The following is a 21,907-nucleotide window of genomic DNA, read 5'->3' as shown; positions in this document are numbered from 1 at the left end:
TCTCCAACTAGTAGATAACTTCTAAGACATTATCAAAATTTAATTTGCACCAAATCAAAACACTTCAAAAGCAAAAAAATTTATGGAAAATAATCCTTCCAAAACTGCAAGCAACCACTATTACGTTGAGAGTTACTAAAAAAAACAAAGAATTGAGTTATAGAGCAAGGAAACGGTTGACAGAAGACTTAAAAAGTTGTAGATTGTATGAGTCAGAAAAACATGAAGATGGGAGAGAGTTCTGAAGGGTTGAAGTGCAGGGGAAAAAAAAAGAGAAGAATAAATGTTTTTAGAGCATGCAGGGACAGATACAGTAAATAAATGAGACTTAGCTGAATAATGAGTCAAGCAAGAATGAGTTTTAATTGATGGAACTATAGATGATAGCTCCTTTAAGCAGGGACCATGATTATATTGTAGAAAAGAGAAAGAGATGCAACTTTATGACGATGGAGTCCAACTACATTTACAATGTAAAAGTTTTCAATGCATTGTCTAGAAGATAAAAAGTATCTTTAAAAGAACCAGATATGACAACAGTATTTTAATAAGATAAAAGACAAAATAAAACAAAATAAGTACAAATAAGATGCAAGACAAAAATTAATGACATAAAAGTTTTGTTTTACCCATCTCATAGGATTTAGCAGTTATGCTATCAGAGAACATTTTTTGATATAGCAGATTATTCTCACTACATGTGTTATGAGAATATTGTAATATAAAAAATTGTTTTGTACTGCATGCAAAACAGAACAGATTTCTGCACAAGTTTTATCAGATTGATCTACTACAAGAACTGCTTGCTTTTTGGATGTAGACTGTGCAGGCTTGAAGTAGCAAGATACTAGCTTAGAATTCTTAACATGTTATATTCAAATGACTTGTCGCAGATCTTTTGCCCTTTTGATAAATTAATTTAAGCATGTTACGTTTTGCATTTGGCTGAGTTTTTACATGTGCCATTTACCAAGCATTTTCCAAACAATGGATCACTCAACCATTCTTTATTGAAATAATGAAGAATAATTGAGTGCCATTTAAATTTGTAAAAAAAGAGAATGAAAATTCAATATGGTTTAAAAGATTGTCAAAACTTAAACAATTTTCACTTATAAAATGTTTTGCATAGTATTTTTTAATTGGTTCATGGTGTAAATAAATGAAAATATTAGAAATTAACTTTTGTTACAATAATTAAATATTAATTAATAACCTAAAAAAAGGAATACTATTTTTTATAAAACATTTTAAAACATTTAATATATATATTGTTATATGCTATGTAAACATTTCATCACATGAGAATTATAAGGTTCTATCTGGTTTTTTTATGTTATTAGAATTTAGCAATCAAAGTTTTAAATAATAATCAAATAACAAAAGCAAACTACTTAAAATATATATAAATAATATTATAAGTTTAGTCGTGAAATATAAATAACGTAAATGACGTATAATTTATAATTTAATCAAATAACAAAAGCAAACTACTTAAAATATATATAAATAATATTATAAGTTTAGTCGTGAAACATAAATAACGTAAATGACGTATAATTTATAATTTAATCAAATAACAAAAGCAAACTACTTAAAATATATATAAATAATATTATAAGTTTAGTCGTGAAACATAAATAACGTAAATGACGTATAATTTATAACGTAAACGACGTATAATTTATAATTTAATGAATAAGAGTAGTAAAATATTTTAACAATAAAATATCAAACGTTAAATTCTCACAACATGAAAAAAGGGTGAATAGAACCCTAAAGTTCTTGTAACAATTTACTGTTACGTGTTTTTATAAAGTAACATTGTATATTACTTTATGAAATAAACTGTGAATGTACTTTTTCACTTTTACTTTTTGTTAATATTAATGTAGGTCTTTCAAATCTGGCATTGATGGTAAGTAATACAGGTTATAGTCCTGATAAAGAAGAGTCTCTGTACAAGACATCAAACAATCCTAATAATATACCACTGATGCTTTGATTCATAAATCAAATCTGAGCGATTTAAGCTAAAAAGATCAAACAATGTTTATAGCTGGTATCATGAACTACTTAGAAGTAGATATGAATAAAACTTAATAAACAGAAAAACAGTCAGATTAAAACGTTACAAGGTAATATAAAATCAAGGCAACAAAGTTAGTCAGAATTATATCAAAAAAATAAGGGGAAAAAATCTTTGATACAACAACTAAACCTGGTAGGAAAAAGGGGGTGCAATTAGAATATTGACAAGAGTACTTCATAACCTTTTATTGTGGCTATTACCACCATATAAATAAAATATATAATAAACATGTTTACCAAGCAATAACTAGAGAGAAGTAGATCAAGAAAGGTCCTCAAAATTTAAGGAGCAATCAGAAAACTTTGCCCCATTTTTGTCTACTTTCTGTGCCTCTTCTTGTTTTAAAATTTTGACAAGAATACTTTAATAAATAGTTCTGGAAGTATTAATTAGTTCTGGAAATCATTGACTGTATTTGGAGGCGAAGACATATATGTTACATCACATGCTCCATAACTCAATTAATACTCATTCAAATCATTAAAGAGAAATGGGATATCAACATAGAGTTTTACTCTTAAAAAGTTTAAAATCTTATTCCTAGTATCTTTCACTTAAAGTCAAGGCTCTTGCTGATCTAACCCATGAAATTCAAATGAAGTCTAACATTTTGAAGGCACTGCAAGACAATCTTTTTTTTTCATACTTTTATTGCAATTTTTTCTGCAAAAAAAAACATATAACAACTTTCAAGGACTGTTGATGATTCCAATGCTCTGGACATAAAAACATTCCAGAGAATATTCCTAAATAGAATCATTAAAAAACTTGGTTAAGTAAAAAATCACATTATTACATACCCACTAATTTTTTCAAACATAGCTGTTCTTTCTTTTAGTGTTTTCATTGCAATTGATTCTACTGCTCCCTATTTTAAAATTTATAAATTAGAATTTGGAACTTTATTTTTGCCTAGCTTAGATTTCAAAAAAAAAAAAAAAAAAAAAAAAAAATTATGTAATATGATGAAGATCTGCATAATAAATGTTAATTTACTCTTTAAATAGTTAAAATTAAAATTGAATTTCTATTAATACTTTTTTACCCTTATACTATTGCATTGCTGTACTTAGCGATAGTTTGGGTAGTACCAGTCAAAAAAAAAAAAAAAACCTTTAAAAAAAAAAAGGTTGCTCTTTTTCTTTTTTTAATAACAAGATTTTTTTAAACTTCTAAAATATGTTGTGAGCCTACTAGGTGAATATTTAAAATCTGGCCTCGTTATGAATCGTTATGCAGTACGCATTTTACATATAAAATTGCTATTTCACCTACAAGTTCAGCAATTTACGTTAACAAAAACTTTATTCTATTGGAATATTTAAATAGTTTTTTGATATTGCTTATGCGGCGTTTATTTATTACATTAAATTAAATAATTGTATATGACATGTTAGTTGCATTTGTTTTAATTTTAATTTTTTGATTATAAAAACAGATAGTTAAATAAGTTTTACTTGTTAATAAAAAACTTTAAATTAAATATGGTTTTGAAAATTAAAAATTTAACTTTACTTTTAAAGGAATGTAAAATGGTTTATAAAACTTTTTTTATTGCAAACTAATTCATTAAGAAAGTTAAAGGTGTAAAAGCAACCATAAAAAATTATTTGTTTTAAAAAAGGAGAAGTGTTTTTGTTTAGAAGAATATTTTTTATCTATGAAATTAAATCTTTTTTTATTTAAAATCTCATTAAGTTCGTACGACATAAGTTTTATTTATGAACCACAAATTGTGTTTATAAATATAGTTCATTTAAATACATTAGAAAAAAAAAAAAAAAATAAATTATGATGAAATAAACAAAGGATTATTATGTTATGCATAAATTATTTTTAAGAAATAAAAATAAAGAAATATTATCTTTTTCAAATAACAAATTTAGATTTCATTAGTAATTTTTGTTATAGTCATTTTTTAAAAGATCGCAGTGTAAAATAAGCTTACAACGCAATTTAATTATTAACAATATAAAAATCATTCCTTAAATACTCGTAAATAAAATTCCATAGTTATATAAAAAATTTTTTTTACTTCCAACAAGACTTCACTATTAAGTTGGAAGTTACTAGAAAACTAGAGTTAAAGGAAATGATTGACAGAAGACTTGAAAAGTTGTAGGTTGTATTAGTCAGGAAAACATAGTAATGGGAGAGAGACAAATAAAAATTTTTAGAGCATGCAGAGCAGGGATGCGGAGTCCCAAAAAGGACTCCGGATTTGTAAGTTACAAAAAGATTACTTTATTCTAGTTTTTGGTATCCTAGAGCTCTGAAAATATAAATAAGTTTATGTACTACTAATAGAAAAAAATTAAGACTTTTAGGTTATTGGAACAATTGTTTTTTAAGCCCGGAGTCCTTAGGTATAATGGCGGCAAGGACTCCGGGCTTAAAAATAATAAGTTTCAAGTCATTAAATCTCATGAACTTTTTTTATTATAGCAGATAATAAGTCAACAAACATGTTTAGAGCTTCTGGACACTACAGACTTGGAAAAAGTAGAGATATAAAGCTGGAGTCCTTTTGGGACTCTGCATCCCTGATGCAGAGACATACAGTAAAAGAATGTGACTTTGCTGAATGACAAATCAACCAAGAATGCATTTTGGTTGATAGAACTAGAGATGATAGCAGTTTTAAGCAGCAATCGTGATAGTATTTGTAAAAAAAAGAAAGAGATGCAACTTCATGACAATGGAAGAGAGGCTTAAATTTAATGAAGCAGGTCTAACTAAGTTTACAATGCATTTTTGGCCTTTGTTTAAAAGAGAAAGAGCATTGTTAGAAGAATCAGCCCAAATATGACAACAGTATTCCATACAGGGACAAATAAGATATTTGTAAAAGTAGAGAATGGAATCAGAGGTATGATAATAATAAGCGCAGTAAAGAGAAGCAACCTTAGCAGATGATAACTTTGCAACTGATTGTATATATGATTTCCATGAGAGGATAGTTGTGAATGATAATCCAAGAAGAAGTAAAGAGGAACCAGTAAGAGGGTTGCAATTCAGCAAAATAGGAATGTCAACAGTATTTTGATAATTATAGCAGTAAATAACTGAGTTTTGTTGGAGTTCACAAGCCACTGCAAGCCCCGACTGTTACAAAAGTGAGATCAGATCAGATCGTTCAAGATCAGCTGCCTGTTCAAAGCAATCGAAAAAAGACTTAATTTTAAGACAGAAGTATATAGTTGACTAGTCAGCAAATAGAGATGCTTTAATAGTAAGGTTGTCAGGAAGATGTAGATAAAAAACAAAACAGGACCAAAAATAGAACCTTGAGGTACCCCAGAAATTCTTGGAAATAAAGAAGAGAGTTGGCCTTTGAGGACAACTTTAATAAGTGGTTAGAAAGAAATGATTTAAAAACCTCAAAAATTCTCCCAGATACACCATATGAAGCATGCTTATGGAGAAAACTAGCATGCCCAACTTTATTGAAAGCTTTAGATACGTCAAGAACAATAGCCCTTGCCTTGTCACTTTTATCTAATGCGCAACATAATCTTTCGGTCACAGTAGTTAGCAAGTAAGCCATAGAACAAGAAAGTTGAAAACCATATTGGTTGTCAGACAGTTAGTTATTTGACTCAAGATGGGATGTTAAAAATTTGTTAATCAAAGATCTTCCTAAATACAGAGAGATAATAAGACTGATTAGACAATAAATAGAGAGAGCCATAATGTTCTCCATAGTTTTTAAAATTGGAACCACAGATACTACTTACCAGCAACAGGAAAACAAGATTCAGTCAAACACTTATTAAATAGTTAAGAGAGAATGAAAGAGAGTACTGGAGAACAATTTAAATTTAAAAAAAACAAACAATGAAAATAATGTTTTCTGGATCACAACCTGTAGAAGAGTTGAATTGAGATATGCATTTAGAAGCTGAAGTGATTTTAATGTCTAACAATGGGTTAACCTGTTTAACTGGAATGGTAGGAAGAGTATGGCCATAAGATTCAAGAGTTGAATAATAAGAAAAGTTCTTTTCAAATAGTTCTGCTTTATTTTTGTAGGAGGTAATAAGATCAGTCCCATAAATTAGAGATGGAATGTTAGACTTACCTTTGTTAATGACACTTTGAAATGAGATTTTTTAAGTCTCTAGAACCTAACTTCTCAGATAAAATACTATAAAGATCTAGTAAACTGTCTATAATGCATCACACAGCAACTTTTTATATTGATTTTTGCAATAATAAATAATCATAAAATACTTTAAAACAAATATACCTGAAAAACCAAAAAATTTTTAGCTTTAATTAGAATTCCAATATCCTCAAGTGCACTGTGATATTCTTTATTTGCAACCAATTTCCCGTTTATACGATATTCTGTACCTGAACCAATAATTCTGAAAAAAATTCAAGTTTAAGCGATCAAGCCTGTTGATTCTGATAAAATGTGTAAAACTCATAATTAAAACTCATAAAAAAACTACGACCATAGTGATAAATTTTTACCCTTTTTATTTTAATGACTTTTAAGCTTAACCTTAAGAAGTGTACTAAGATATAAAATATACTGAGATAAGTAAGACTTGTAATAAACAAAAAAGGTTTCTAAGATTTCTGATATGATCGAGTAAGGTTTGTGCTAAGCAAGTAAAAGTTGTGCTAAGCAAGTAAAAGTTGTGCTACGCAAGTAAAAATTGTTAACTATTTTTTGTTGTTAAACAGTTAACAACTTGTGAAATATTAAAGAAATATAATTATAACTAATGTGTCAACAGACTTCAAAATAAATAAAAACTAGTAAAACAATTCAAAAAACTGCAAAATAGTTATGGTAAAATCTGTTATCTTTATTGCTTAGCCTTTATACACAGTGTTTTTAATAACCTATGGCATTTTACTGTAGATTATTAAAGAGTATATTAAATGTTATTATTGCTAAAATTGTTTTTTTTTAATGCCTAATTTTTAACCATCATAACATATTCACTATAAAAACTTACTGAATAGCAAACAATTATATCCCTTCTCTTTGTGGCTTGCCTTTATTGTATTAAATTTTAAATAGTAGTTTGATACAGTTCATTAATTTTATTTATACCAATAGCATGGCACACATGGCAACGAAATTTACACTTAAAATGACTCTTTCAAATAGCAAAATGCTTGAACTTTGAGCCAATATTACAGAAGAAGTTTCTAAGACAACATTCTCAACATTTGTGCTGTTATTAAAGAAAAATAAAGATATTTGTGCTGTTATTAAAGAAAAATAAAGATATTTGTGCTGTTATTAAAGATAAATAAAGATATTTGAGCTGTTATTGAAGATAAATAAAGATATTTGTGCTGTTATTAAAGATAAATAAAAATATTTGTGCTGTTATTAAAGATAAATAAAGATATTTGTGCTGTTATTAAAGATACATAAAGATATTTGAGCTGTTATTAAAGATACATAAAGACAATTGAGCTGTTATTAAAGATAAATTAAGATATTTGTATTGTTATTAAAGATAAATAAAGATATTTGAGCTGTTATTAAAGATAAATAAAGATATTTGTGCTGTTATTGAAGATAAATAAAGATATTTGTGCTGTTATTAAAGATACATAAAGATATTTGAGCTGTTATTAAAGATAAATAAAGATATTTGTGTTGTTATTAAAGATAAATAAAGATTTTGTGCTGCTATTAAAGATAAATAAAGATATTTGTATTGTTATTAAAGATAAATAAAGATATTTGTGCTGTTATTAAAGATAAATAAAGATATTTGTGCTGTTATTAAAGATAAATAAAGATATTTGAGCTGTTATTAAAGATAAATAAAGATATTTGTGCTGTTATTAAAGATAAAGATATTTGTGATGTAATTGTAATTTGCATTACAATCAAAGCACAAAAACCAAAGAAGAAAGATAATTAATACTAAACCATCTGCTATTTGAACAGTAGAGCATTTCTAGCAACAGGGAAAGTTATGATGATAACAAATGTGGTATCAATAGTCCTTTCAAGATATCTTCTATTCAAGAAAAACAGCAGTTCATATACCTTATAAAAATAATAATTTCAAAGTATTATAAACATTTATTTCTTTTTATTTAAAAAAACATTAAAGTTAAAAAGTTATATGTGTATTTTTTATTACCACCTCACTTTACCTTGCAATAAAGGTTTTCATACTAACAACAATAAATACTAACTGAAATTACTAAAAACTGACTCCTTTTTAACGATATTATTTGAGCAAACAAAATACAAAAATATTTGATTATCAGAAATTAATTTGTAAGTTAATTAAGTTCAGGTCAGGTTTAGGATCATCATGATAATCCTGCTACTGGTAATAGGTAATCCAGTACTACCAACTCCATATCCTACTGCTTTGTAGGATTTGCCTTTCTAGGCAAAGGCTAGGAGAATTAAATTTTGATTTAAAATGTCTAATAAACAAAGTTAATAAAATTAACTTTGTAACGTTTCTACATGCAATCTTATCAAAAAGAAATAAAACACCTTTATTCAACTTTTAATTAAATAATTTCATGTTCAATCTATCCAACACCCAATTACAATATTTTATGCCCATTATAATTGATACTCAATTAATGTATTCTATTCCCATCTTATTCAACTTTTCAATTATGATATTATAAGTATACTTTATTTAAAACACAATTGAGTTATGAATTGAATTACGTTTTCCATATAAGCAAATATTATAAATAGCGATTGAGACAAAAAATTTTATACAAAAAACTGGCAAATTACTAGTAATTATTGTAATTTACATTATTTATTGTAACTTAATGCAACAAAAATTAAACAAACTACAGATAACCCGGTATTACAATCCCTAGTGTATATATAAATATAAATGTGTATATATATTAGGGCCTTGCAAATCAACTCGATTTGCAAATCAAGTGTTGCTTCGATTGAGATTCAATTAAAAAAAAAGATTCAAGTTTTTCGAAATACTATTTATATTGGAAGTGTTGTTGTTTTTTCAGATATGCAACGTTAAGATGCTATCAAAATGTTTTCATTTATCTCAGCAAGAGTAAAGTAATTGTAATCGAAAGTAATTGTAATACTGCTTCGAAACAACCGCTGAAAAATTAATCTAATTTATTAAAAAAAAATTTTTAAGTAAAATTTCTTTTGCTCTGAAAAAAGATTCTTAAACTTGGATTTTCTCATAATACTGATTTGATTACTAATTTGATTTGCGAACCAAGACCCACTTTGATTCAAGATTCGATTCGAAACTAGAAATGCAGATTCACAGGGACCTTATATATATATATATATATATATATATATATATATATATATATATATATATATATATATATATATATATATATATATATATATATATTGCAGATTTAGATTGTCATGATACTAGCATATTCTGTTGATTTCAATTTTTAAAATGCTAAAGTGCATGAATATGGCTATTTAGTATTATGTAAACTGTGTGTGTTTGAGTACGCTAATATATGGATTAACATAGTTATTCAAATTAGAGATAAAATTACTTTCTACAAAAAACTGTCTCCTGCTTTTCTCCATCTTTGTTGTAATCAATGTAGTGTGCTGACACTTGTGCTGTTGTTGCTACAGGTTGCTTAATGGGTGCTCCATGAATAAGTTCCTATTAAAATAAAACAAACCTAACAAGATATTAAATTGTAAGAAATATTTTAATAAATTAATTTCTATGGCATCAATATTATTGGCTTTAATCTTTCTTAACCTATCACATATTAATGTGTCAAGTGGTGACATATTCAGTTTTGACACTTGTTCAATCATTAAAGCTAATCAACCCCAATCTCAAACTTTTTTATAAAAAACTTCTTTAAAAAATCGATTAACTTGAAATAATGAAAAAACGTATTTTACTTTTTTTTTTTAGTATTTTTTATATAAAACTTAACAAATGCATCAGTTAGACAACTAATTAAATGCAGCCAATGTGACAATCAATCAATATATTTTAATAATAATCTTTAAATTTCAAAGATGTTCACAAATAGTAAAAATTTTAATATAATATCAAGTATACACCTAGTCATAATAATTAAATTAGCTGATCATAAAATAATCATCAAATTTAAATCATACTCATATGGTGATCAGGCAACGAGAACAACACAAATTTTTTAAATTTAACTTATAATATAAAAACCATTCCAAATCATTATTTAATGTGTCGTTTAATATTTAATTTATTTTATTAATAATATAAAATAAAATTATTTGTAACAAACCTATTGAGTAAAAAAGCAAAAATATATATAGAACAATAAAAAATAAAGATTCTAAATCTTAAGAAAACACACTCATACTCTAAGCAAGACTAAAAACTAAAATGTTGTAGTAGATTATTAGTAGAACTTTTAGCTCACAATCAAGAGATTCAAGGTTCAAATCCACCACACTATGGCTATGAAAGTTTAAAGTAAAACCTCTGCATTAAAAAAAAATAAAAAACTTTTTGATTCCACTGTTGTGTACTCTGATAAGTACATTAATATGATGCATTTAAAGAAGTTATCATAAATGTCTTAATTGCATCTAAGCTTAAATGTTTACATGCACATTTACTCATGTTTAAATTTAGTAATGTATTCAATTGCATGCTTTAACTTAATTTAGATATGCGCTTTTCACGTGCCTTTAAAAAATTGAAAAATAAAAAAAAAAGTCGGAAAAAGTGTTAAAAACAATGATGCTGATATGATTACAGTAACACTCGAAGAAACAATAACAAATAGAAGAAATAATAATAAATAGAAGAAACAATAACAAAGACAGTTTTAATAACAACAAAAAAACTGCTGCAATTATTTATTGATGTCGAGCATAAAGAACAACCAAAGAAGAAGTTGGAAGAGCAGCAACAAGAGGTAATGGAATTATTGACAGAGCTATTGTATCAGTATGAAAAGGTGGAAAGCACTGAGAAACTGAATAATATAGCCAAATGATAAAATAGATATAGAGTTAAATCAAGAAATGGACCAACCTTTTTAATCATTAGTATCGCAAAAAAAGATTATTCCTTAAGCATCACAGCATTAGAACTACTGTCAATTAAATTGACAGTAGTTCTAATGATCATCTTTCAAAGATTTTCAAGAACTTTTATAATTGTAAAATAGTTAAAATCTCTTTACTACAAGAAAATCTGATGAATTTACTTTAACAGCTTAGTGGTCATCTGATGTCTCGAATTTACTATAAATTAACAGCTTAGTGGTCATCTCAAGGACTTTTTTGCCCCATATCAGCTATTTACAAATGTCAAAAGTTGTTTTAAAAAAAAAACAGAACAAGGTGTTGACAGCAGTTAAGGTGGAACAAGGTGTTGACAGCAGCTAAGGAATCTTTTAAGAGAAAAATAGGGTACCATTGCATTTCTAAAAATAGATTTAATAAACTTTTAGCAAAGTTTTTTGGGATCGAAATGCGGACAAACAATACAAAATGCAAAGAAACTCAATACCAATTCAGAAAAAAATGCGTATAAAAGTGCAATAAAACTATGTTATTAGGATTTATTATCATCAGATTCTTGCTACTTTGAACATTTGCCAGCTGTTGTAATTTAATAAAATTAGGAAGTACTAAAGAATCGATGGCAAACTTGGAAAAAAGGATTAAGGAAAAATTAAGCTTTTGAAATTATATATTTAAACAAAAAGTTTACATCTTGTAGATTTTCTAGTTGTAAAAAATGTTAATATAGATACAAATAATATGTATAATCATTATAACAAAGAAATTTGTTAATTCTTCATTAGTTCTGATATAAATACAGAATGCAGCATTGTTAATTTAATACTGGAAATAGATGATTTTATTGTTGATTTTCTGTATCGTTTAGTCCTTTATAATATGAACATTAAAAAAATGATTTTATTGCTTTAATGAATCCTAATTTTCTACTTTTATGACTTTGTTGAACAAGCAAATTATTAACTTTCATAATTTAGCTCAAGGAGTGTTAGGGTTGAAAAAAAAGTCTTAATAGTTATCTGTAAAAAAGCACAAGCATGTATCAAATTTTATATTATTATTGATATACTGGCATAGGTGATGTAGCTATGTTTCAGAAGTGTGGAATTATGGAATATAATAATTTTCAAGATTTGCTTTTACAAAAACAAGGAACTATTTATATTGCACTATTTTTAAATGTGTGAAAAGTTTACAAAAGAAGAGGTCATGCAATCAAAAAAAATTGTAAAAAGAATGAGTTTATTTTGAACGATTTAATTGACATATGTATTTAGATTCAAATAAAAATAAACAATTCAATCAAAAGTTTGGATTATTTGATGGAGTATTGCTTTATTTATTGGCACTAGCAATTAGTTTTTGTTACTTCATAATAAGTTAACTTATAACAATGTTGTGTGCTGGAATATCTTTGTAAAATTTGAATTTCATTTTTAAAAATTTAACTGTGTATTTATTTTGCTATATTATTTAAATACATTTTTAATACTTATTTTTTTTAAATATCATTTTAACAGTCAATGTTTAGAGAGCTGGTTAATATTTTTCTGACCTTGTCAAATTCTTTATGTTTAAGCATTTACTTTTAGGTGCTTAACACAAAGGAGGGGTAGTTTATTTAACTTAAGCAAAATACACCCACCCTGAACGTATTAAGATTCATTAAATTCATTTGTTTATTAAATTATTGCAAAAGAAAAGTATCTTATGATAAAAATAAAAACTTGGAGTAATCAGGCTTTAAAATGTCAAACTTAAAATAACTGATCAAAATGAAAACATTCATTATAATTAGCTTTTAAAAAATCACAAACACTAATCAAGAATTCAAAAAGTTATTGAGAGTTTGTATTAAAAACTGAATAACTTGTATTGTTGTTACACGTTTTTGAGTTGTCTACATTTGAATTCCATAATCCTTAGTTTTAACTAATTCAATATTTGCATGACAAAAGCCAAACTGTACCCTATTAAAATAAAAAAGTTAATATGATGCAATCTAGACAACTGACTGATGCAATCTGATGCAATATCTCTACATTTCTGTTACTTTTGTGTTTGGTCTTAAACTTTGATTCGCGACTGTATTAAGAAATATTTACACTTCAAAGAACAAATTTAGAAATGTTATAAAATAAAAATATAAAAAAAGTATAATAAAATAAAGTAAATCAAAAAACTAGATTAACTCAAAAAATATATTAAAAACCTTATATTTTTTTAATTTTGTTTACTTGTTTAATGATTTTAAAAATGTTTTAACATCAAACAACTAAAGTACTTCTGATTTTGCTCTAATTGATAATTACTTAAAAATTGAACAAATTAAGGTTAAAACCATACAGAGATACATAATCTCTCAAAAGAACACATATATAGAAATAATAACTATAATTTAAAAGAACTAATTTTAGTTACAAAAATTTACACGCAAAATACGAAACTACTTTTTACCCAACCTGATAAAATATATAAAATAATAATAATAAAATATATAAAATAATAATAATAAAATATATAAAAAAATAATAATAAAATATAGTACCATAGTATTTAATCTATTTTTTACTATACAAAATAGTAATGTAATAAAAAACATACAAAGAGAAAATATTTACATTAAAAAAGGTTTTAAATAATTTAGTCATTGTAAAAATTGTTCCAATAAAGTCAGACAACTTTTTCAATTAAAAAAATTTTTTTTTTTTTTTAAAAGTGTAAATTTTCTTAAAAAATTGTTAACTGAATCAAGTACTAAAAATAAGTATTCAAAGCCTAATGATTTTATAGTATTATGAAATATGTTGGCAAAATAGGCATAACACATTAGAAATATTAAGTGTAGTGATATTGTATGAAAAATTGGTGATTAGGAAATTAAATAAATCAAAATAATTTAAAATGAAAACTATGAGATAATAACAAACAACAATAAGATAAAAACTAATAACAATATATTTCAAACTACCTTGACTGACTTCACCCTCAAATTGAAAGTTTTTTCCCCAAGAACAAAACTTATAGCATCCATCATGTTTGATTTTCCTAAATAAAAAAAAATAATCTTTGGGAACTTATTTCCAAATATAAGATAAAGCATTAAAATTATACTTTTTTTAAATTAATACTAAATACTAATAAAATTTAAAAATATTAATATAGGAACAGATATATAAGAAATAGCATATCAAAGGAACTGCTTATGAGAATTATAAAGTTATATTTTTTATAGATAATAAAACAATCATTCTTTATCTAATAAAGTTAGATAAAAAACTTATCATTGTTAAAATTAAACATAAAAACCATTGTCATAAAAATTCTGGTCAATAAAGTAATTTTTTCCCCCTTTAAACCTTGACATATATGCTATGGTTTAGCACATTTCCATAAAATATAAGGGTTTTGTTTTTACTAATATTTCCTTTGAAGTGCTGTTGATCAAATGGCTTGTGAACTTGAAAGTATATAAAAACAGTTTATTACTAATAGTTATCTAAGTTTTGAGTTCGATATTACAACACAAAAAGTTATTTGCTCTGAACCAATTACTTGGAAGAAGAGCTAGTGATTTTGAAAAATAATTATGCAATGATTTTATTTGGTTATTTAAATATTTTTTCTTTCATCTTACTTACTGTGCTTTATGAAACACTGTAGCTTAATTATAGCAACTAATTTGAATGTCAGACAGAGACAGACAGAGCTCCTTTTAGCTATGAATACAATGTCAGACAGAGCTCCTTTTAGCTATGAAAATATTTATGCAACCTGATGAAAGATTCTGAATGAACTGAACTGCCATTTGCACCATCTCCACACTTTCAATTTTATATTGTTCAGTATTGAATGCATTAAACACATTTTAACCATCCAAATAGATTGTATTATGTCTTAAAGTATTGATTGCAGGAAATTCTGTTGTAACTGATACAATACCAACCACATGGAACCACACTCTTTAACATGGAACTAACAACAGAGTCAAAAAAGAATCATGGTGATGCACTTGGTTCTTGAAATTACCAACACGTTATTTAATCATTTAATAACCATCCTTAGTCGAAACAACCCTTGTTTTATAAAAGCTACAAACTGATCAAACAAACTTAGTACCTACAGGTCACTTATTCATAAAAGAGAATATAACAAAAATCAGTTTAGACATCTCTCGAACAATGTTTGCCTTTAAAAAGATTTACTTAAAAATGAAAAAATTAGATTTGAAGGTGGGAAATTTATTGCTACATTTAAAACATTCGATACAGTTAGACAAAAGTTTTGGAAATATCATCAATTTCTTTTGTAGAGATTATATTTTCTTTTGAGAGAGCATACAAAGCCCATAAAATTTCAACTACACCTAAAGTTCACAAAAGCCATTGAGTACAAACCTGAGTTTATTGACAATCAGGTTGATAAGCAAACCATTACTCAACAAAGACTTCCTCCAATTCTCCAAAAAAATGTATCAAGAGCTTATTTAGAGCAAGCAAGTATCAGAATAAGTTTATATAGACTATGGAAACAAGTGTTTACAAAAAAAAGTTGGGTCATCTGAGTATTGCAAAAAACAGAAGAATTGTACCAATGCATACTGCTCTAGATATCTCTAAGAGTGAACAACCTAGTCAATACTCATAATTAAAAAAAAAAAAAAAAGCTTTTTTAATGTAATCTATTTATTTAGAACAATTATAGTACTTAGAACAATTATAGTATTTAGAACAGTTATAGAAAATTTTTAAGAAGTTTTTAAATTCCCCTTAGGTTAATAATTTTTCAGATTAATTTAAAATATTTGGATTATGCATTGAAAATAAGCATTTTGTATTGAGACTCATAATTGGGCAGGTATTTATTTGATTGGGCTAAAATAAATCTTACCTGAAAGCTAAAACCCTAGGTTGTAAACATCAGTCCAATTTCAACTGCTAGAGTGTAAAGACATTTTTATCCGAAACTGAGTTCGTGCCTACAAAACTGTTTTTGTAGGAAATTCTTTTACATTAGTTATATTGAAAGACAACAGCAGCTAAGCCACATAAAATATTAGTGAAAACATATGACAACAATCCTTTTTCAGAACAAACATGCAGAAGATAGTTTCAACAATACAAGGGTGGTCATTTTGACCTCAAAGAACATCCTGGTGCTGAGAACTCAAGGAAATTGGGTGTAATAGTATATGTTGTAAAAAACTAACTGCAGAAGCTCAAATGGGAAATCCTACTAGTATACAACAAGGGTTGAAATTTGAGCGGGTTTGATGAAATATAGCCAAGGCCAGGTTTGTGACCAGGGCTGCATAAACATTTATACATCCTAAAGTATATTTTTTTAATTCAAAATTTACATTATATATTCTATATACATGTATATATAAACATCATTATGTTCAACATAATCATCATCATCATCATCATCATCATCATCATCATCATCATCATCATCATCATCATCATCATCATCATCATCATCATCATCATCATCATCATCATCATCATCATCATCATCATCATCATCATCATCATCATCATCATCATCACCATCAACCTTTAGTTCCCTTTTATGCTGTTTCTCTAATATAAACATCTTGAGTATTTTCTTTCCCTAATTAAAGCTCATTCACACAATATGTAAAACACTTTCAAGTTTTCTTACTTCTACCACTACCATTTTCTTTTGAAGTTGGTACTCCTCTACATGCTGATACCCAAATCACTTTAATCTTCTCTAACAAACGTTATTCAATACATCGTTTTTTTAATTACCTCTGTCTAATATTATGCCAGTTTTTCTTATCTTGTAGAGTCATGCCACACATCTGTTGGATCATCTTCTCTTTCAGCAAACACTACATCATATAAATACCAAAGTTTATATAAATATGTTAAGATATTGTATGCCACCATCTGAATAAATAGCAAACATATATGTTTATATCCATATATATCCATATTATGTATGCATAAATGTGAATCTTGGAAGCTTTTATTCCTTCTGGAATAAAAGTTTAGAAGCTTTTATTGCTTCTCTTCAATTTTAAATCATTCTACTCTACATTTTTCACCAACTTGAGCAGTCGCTTTATTAAACTGTAATCATTTTTTTATCTTCTTTACAAGAATATCTCTATTGAGAACAAACATATTTTTATCATTGCAAGAAGCCAATGAAAAAAGGTCCTGTCTGACGCTATGCTCCGTTATTCTCAGTTTGCTAAATCTTGTATCTTATTTCAGATGTTTGGTTCTAGAGACTTTTGAAAAGTCTTCAACAGTGTCATTAACTAAAGTAAGTCTAACATATAATCTCTAATTCATGGGTCTGATCTTTTTACTTCTCCCCAAAATAGGGCAGAGTTATTTGGAAGAACTTTTCCTATAATTTGACTCTTGAATCTAATGGTCATACATTTTTCATCATGATCATTATCTTCATTATCATAATTATCATTAACATCATCTTGTTTTTTTGCTTACACAGGTTAGATATTTCTCATAATGCTGTGTGTAATAAATTTTCTCTAAATTTTTTTTTTTTTTAACCTTCCTTTTAACACTGCTACCTCTCGGCATGCCCAAATCACCTCAATCTTTCCTGATACACACTAACAGATACACTTACTATTCCCAATCTGTGTTTATTGCTACTTTTTCTTTTTTTCCAAAGGCAAACTATAAATTCATCTGATCAACACCTTGATTGTTTTTTTCCGACATGATGATCATTATCATCATCAACTTTCATTCCACATGTTTCAATGTTATACAGCATAACACTCTAGATGCATGTGGTGTATAACTTTTTTTTATTGATGCACCTTTTGCAGTTAGACACTAAGATTGTCCTCTGAACTTGACACAGATACATCTTACTTTTCATCTTGCTGTCTTATCTGTTCCACCAGCTGATCCAACTGTATCACTAAGATAACAAAACCAACACACTCTATCTTTCACATGCAATTCAATCAATTTCAATTCAATCTTATTCGTAACTTTTTTTCCTTAATTCTAGTTTTGAAATTTTGAAATTATTTGATGAAAAACAATAAAAATTAACTAATAACAATAATAAATTTTATCTAAAAATATTTATACAGGATTGATATTTTCAGGAAATATATAAAAATTGCTATCAACTAGGTTCCTTTAAAAAATAACAATATAAATAGAAGCAAAAAGCATTTAAATTTTACATACTAAAATAAAAATTACATTTGACATCCCAAAATGTTGAAATGTAAAACGCAAGAAACATTTTAAAAAATAGAAAAAATTATGACAAATATTAAAAAAATCAAAGTTAGTTAATAAAAGTAAAATTATTTAAAATTGGTTTTAAAATTATTCAAAACAATCGTTTCAATAAAAAATTTATTTTCAAAATTGATAATAGTAATAATAAAATAGTATTAATTAGTAATAAAAGAATATTTTTATCACTAACCATTTGTTTTATTGTAGCATCTTAATAATTATAAAAGTAATCATTATAATGATCAGGTAAAAAGGTATAATAGTAGTGTTTATGTATAATATATCAAGGTATAATAGTAGTATTTTAATACTTTTGTTCAGCATAAAATCAATTTCTTTTACTTTTTTATTTTTAACTAGTACAAGGTGCATCATAACTTAGGCAATATTTTTTATATGCTAGTTATTTTCTAATTGTTCAAATTTGTTCTTATTTTGATAAAAAAAAAAATTTCTATTCAATTTTGTTATGTTGTGTCCCAAAACTAAGGAACACATACAACTTGAGGAATTGTATAATAAAAAAGAACAACAAACAAATGTAATTCATGAATGGCTGAAATCAAAAGAAACACACTCTGCCTTAATTAGAAACACAGCATTAGCTGTTGTTCAAAAATTTGAGTCTACTGGTCAGTGCCTGATTTAAAGACACTGAAGGGAAAGCATTGAACAAAGTCTAGAAAGGTTGGTTAAATGCTGATCACTGCAACTTGGCTTATGTGCAACTTTAATAAGACGAATTTTGAAACAGGACCTTGGTTTACACACATACAAGGTTCAGTTAACTCAAGTACTTCCTGAAACAGACCATCACAAACATCAGATATTCAGCAATTGGATTTTTGAGCAACTAGAAGTTGATCCTGATTTTGCTTCAAACATCATTTTCAGTGATGAAGTTCATTTTCATCTTGATGGCTATGTGAATAATCAAAACTGTCATATTTGGGCATCTGACAATCCACAAGAAACAAAAGAACACCCTCTTCATCCAAAAAGAATGACGGTCTAGATGATAGTCACTCTTTTTGGATGAATGTTGAAACACTTTTTTTTTAAAATACAATTTAAGACATCTTTTTCATTCAACATGCTAATGTGGAGCTGGAGACTACGTGTCAGTACCAACTATCTGGTATCCTAAATCTTCAGATTCAAAGGAAGAAACATGAATTATTTTAAAATGTCTGATTCAATGTTGTAATTTTATATGAATTGAAATATGTTATAAATAAAACATTTAGATATAGTTTGAAAAATATATACTAAGTATATACTTTTATTTTTGTTGCTTTATATTTTCATTAACTTTTATAACAGATAGTAACAGCATAATACTGCAATAACAACAGTTTACAAATGTTACAACATTTATTGTTTATTAAAATATTGATATGCTCAATAGAACTCTTGTTTCTTTGTTTCTGAACATTTTATTAGTTATTTATAGAACATTTTATTTTATTACTTATATAATAGTTGTAATCTAAAATAACTTTAGTTTAACTGGCAGGGCCTATTCTAGGAAAAAATTTGGGCGACGGTACCCCCTCATTCTGGCAAACTTTAGCGAAAAGTCAGCATTTTTTTAGCGAAAAAACAATATTCACTGTAAAAACATAAAATAAAAAAAACATAAAAAAAAAAGGTCCTCAATTTTTAATTTGGACGGCGCCCAAAATACGCTCGATGCTATCAAAAATGGTTTAGAATATCCCTTGACTGGAATAGCAGTTGTTTATAAAATTGTGTTGTCATGTTGTATTACTGATAAAATGTGTAAAGCCTTTGGCATGCTATGCTATATTAGATAATAATCATCATATTATCACAAACCTTTGATCTTTTTTTAAAAATCTTGAAAGTTGAACATATAAATCTTATAATAAAAAAACTCTACAACATGTAAAACCTTAATCTTAAATAAAACTTCAGCATTTTATATTTTTACTAAAACTTGAAAAACCATGTTTAAAAAAAAAAACTCTCTCTACTGTAATTCTTATTCCCAATGTATTGAAAACTTATATTATTTTCATTATCTCTTGAAATTATTAAAATCATGTGCAATTGCATTTGAATAATCATTAAAATAAAAACTACAAGTAGCAATATTCTCCTCAATATTAGTTTTTTTGCATTCTAATTTCTTAGCAACTGACATAAATTTTGAAGAGAGAAGCACTGAAGTATTGTATTAAGATAAAATACTTCATTGGTATTTATTATAAGATATGATTGGGTCAGGAGGTAAGAAGGGAAAGCATCAGTTATAAAGTGCGTCATATGACGAAGTCAAGATCAGAAAAGTCTCGACTTTGTTTTATGTTACAACCATCTCCAAATTATGTGTAACGGGGTTGCATTTGAAAAAATATATACAGCATTTGAAAAAAATGGGCAACATGATGATCAAGCTGATTTCAATTACGAGTCTTGAGGACAGAAAATCATCCTGTGAGCAAAGACACAGGTTTGGAATAGTTGTTGAATCTGATAGAATTTCCCAGGAAAGGTTAAAGTGGTTTGTATACAGAATATAAAGATGACGATAATTGGAAAATAAAAGTGGGATAATTAGTAACCACTCAACTCGTTTTTGTATAAACAAAATAAAGTTTCTTTTTTATGCTTGCATAAATAAACCTCTTCTGAAATTTAAATTATGTACTTTTAACTTCTACTAGATAACGCCAAAAATTTGATTAATCACATTTAATCAGCACTAAATAAAAACCAAACCCAGTTTTGCCCTGAATCAAATTAAAAGCCATGCACCTCTATTAAGGTTAACAAAACATTAGTTTAAAATTCAATTCTAGCTTTTTTAATTAAAAAAAAGATAAAATGTTTAGTAAACTACAATAAAATAAACTAAATACAAAAATAAATTATTAAATTTCAAATGATTTTTTTTTTTTTTAAGGATTATTTAATTTAAGAAAAATTTATGTCTAACACTCTACTTAACGAAATAATAAAAATATAGACCCAGGTCAGTAACTAGTGCTTCATCCAACAGTTACTCAGCCAAACCTAGGGCACACATATTAAAAGAATTTACAGTAAATAATTCTTTAATAATCTGGTTATTAAAGAGCCCTTAAGATTTACAAAAATATGGCAAATACTAGTGTCTTAAGTATAATTTAACAATCTTTAACATCAAAATAGAGCAGTTTTCAGAAAATCAAGTAGCACCAACATTTCACATTTAGAATGTCTTTTTAAAGCACTTTCCAGTGATCAAGTCTAATATTTAAACTATTTATAAGTTTATAATCCTACTTAAATTTATTGTAAAACAAGTTATTAATTTAACCATAAAAAGCTCATTGAACACACTGCTTATTACTACTACAAAATATATGAACTCACCACACCCATTTGGTCCAATAATAGCAGAAAATTTAGAGAACCCAATCAAATGTTTTCCTTTATACGATTTAAAATTTATAATTTCAAGTTTTTCGAGGTAACCAGGCATCTTTAATATATGTATTAATTTTGTACCACTTTCTAATCTGAAAAAAAAAA

At 26.5% G+C, this 21,907-nt stretch overlaps 1 protein-coding gene across 1 annotated transcript in view; it reads right to left on the bottom strand.

Moving 5' to 3' along the window:
* Nucleotides 1-21,907, bottom strand: part of LOC100197842 (structural maintenance of chromosomes protein 1A) — a 65,912-nt gene extending 44,005 nt beyond the window's left edge. The window contains exons 1-5 of the mRNA XM_065812912.1: nucleotides 21,749-21,907; nucleotides 14,071-14,147; nucleotides 9,614-9,729; nucleotides 6,342-6,462; nucleotides 2,893-2,960 (exon numbers count right to left, since the gene is read on the bottom strand). Coding sequence (XP_065668984.1) covers nucleotides 2,893-2,960; nucleotides 6,342-6,462; nucleotides 9,614-9,729; nucleotides 14,071-14,147; nucleotides 21,749-21,857 — 491 coding nt within the window. The 5' untranslated portion in view covers nucleotides 21,858-21,907. The remainder of the gene's footprint in view (nucleotides 1-2,892; nucleotides 2,961-6,341; nucleotides 6,463-9,613; nucleotides 9,730-14,070; nucleotides 14,148-21,748) is intronic.

This window comes from Hydra vulgaris, chromosome 12, assembly GCF_038396675.1.
Source record: "Hydra vulgaris chromosome 12, alternate assembly HydraT2T_AEP".
Lineage (NCBI taxonomy): Eukaryota > Metazoa > Cnidaria > Hydrozoa > Anthoathecata > Hydridae > Hydra > Hydra vulgaris.
The sequence above is the reverse complement of the archived record's forward strand: the minus strand, read 5'-3'. Positions and strand labels throughout refer to the sequence as shown.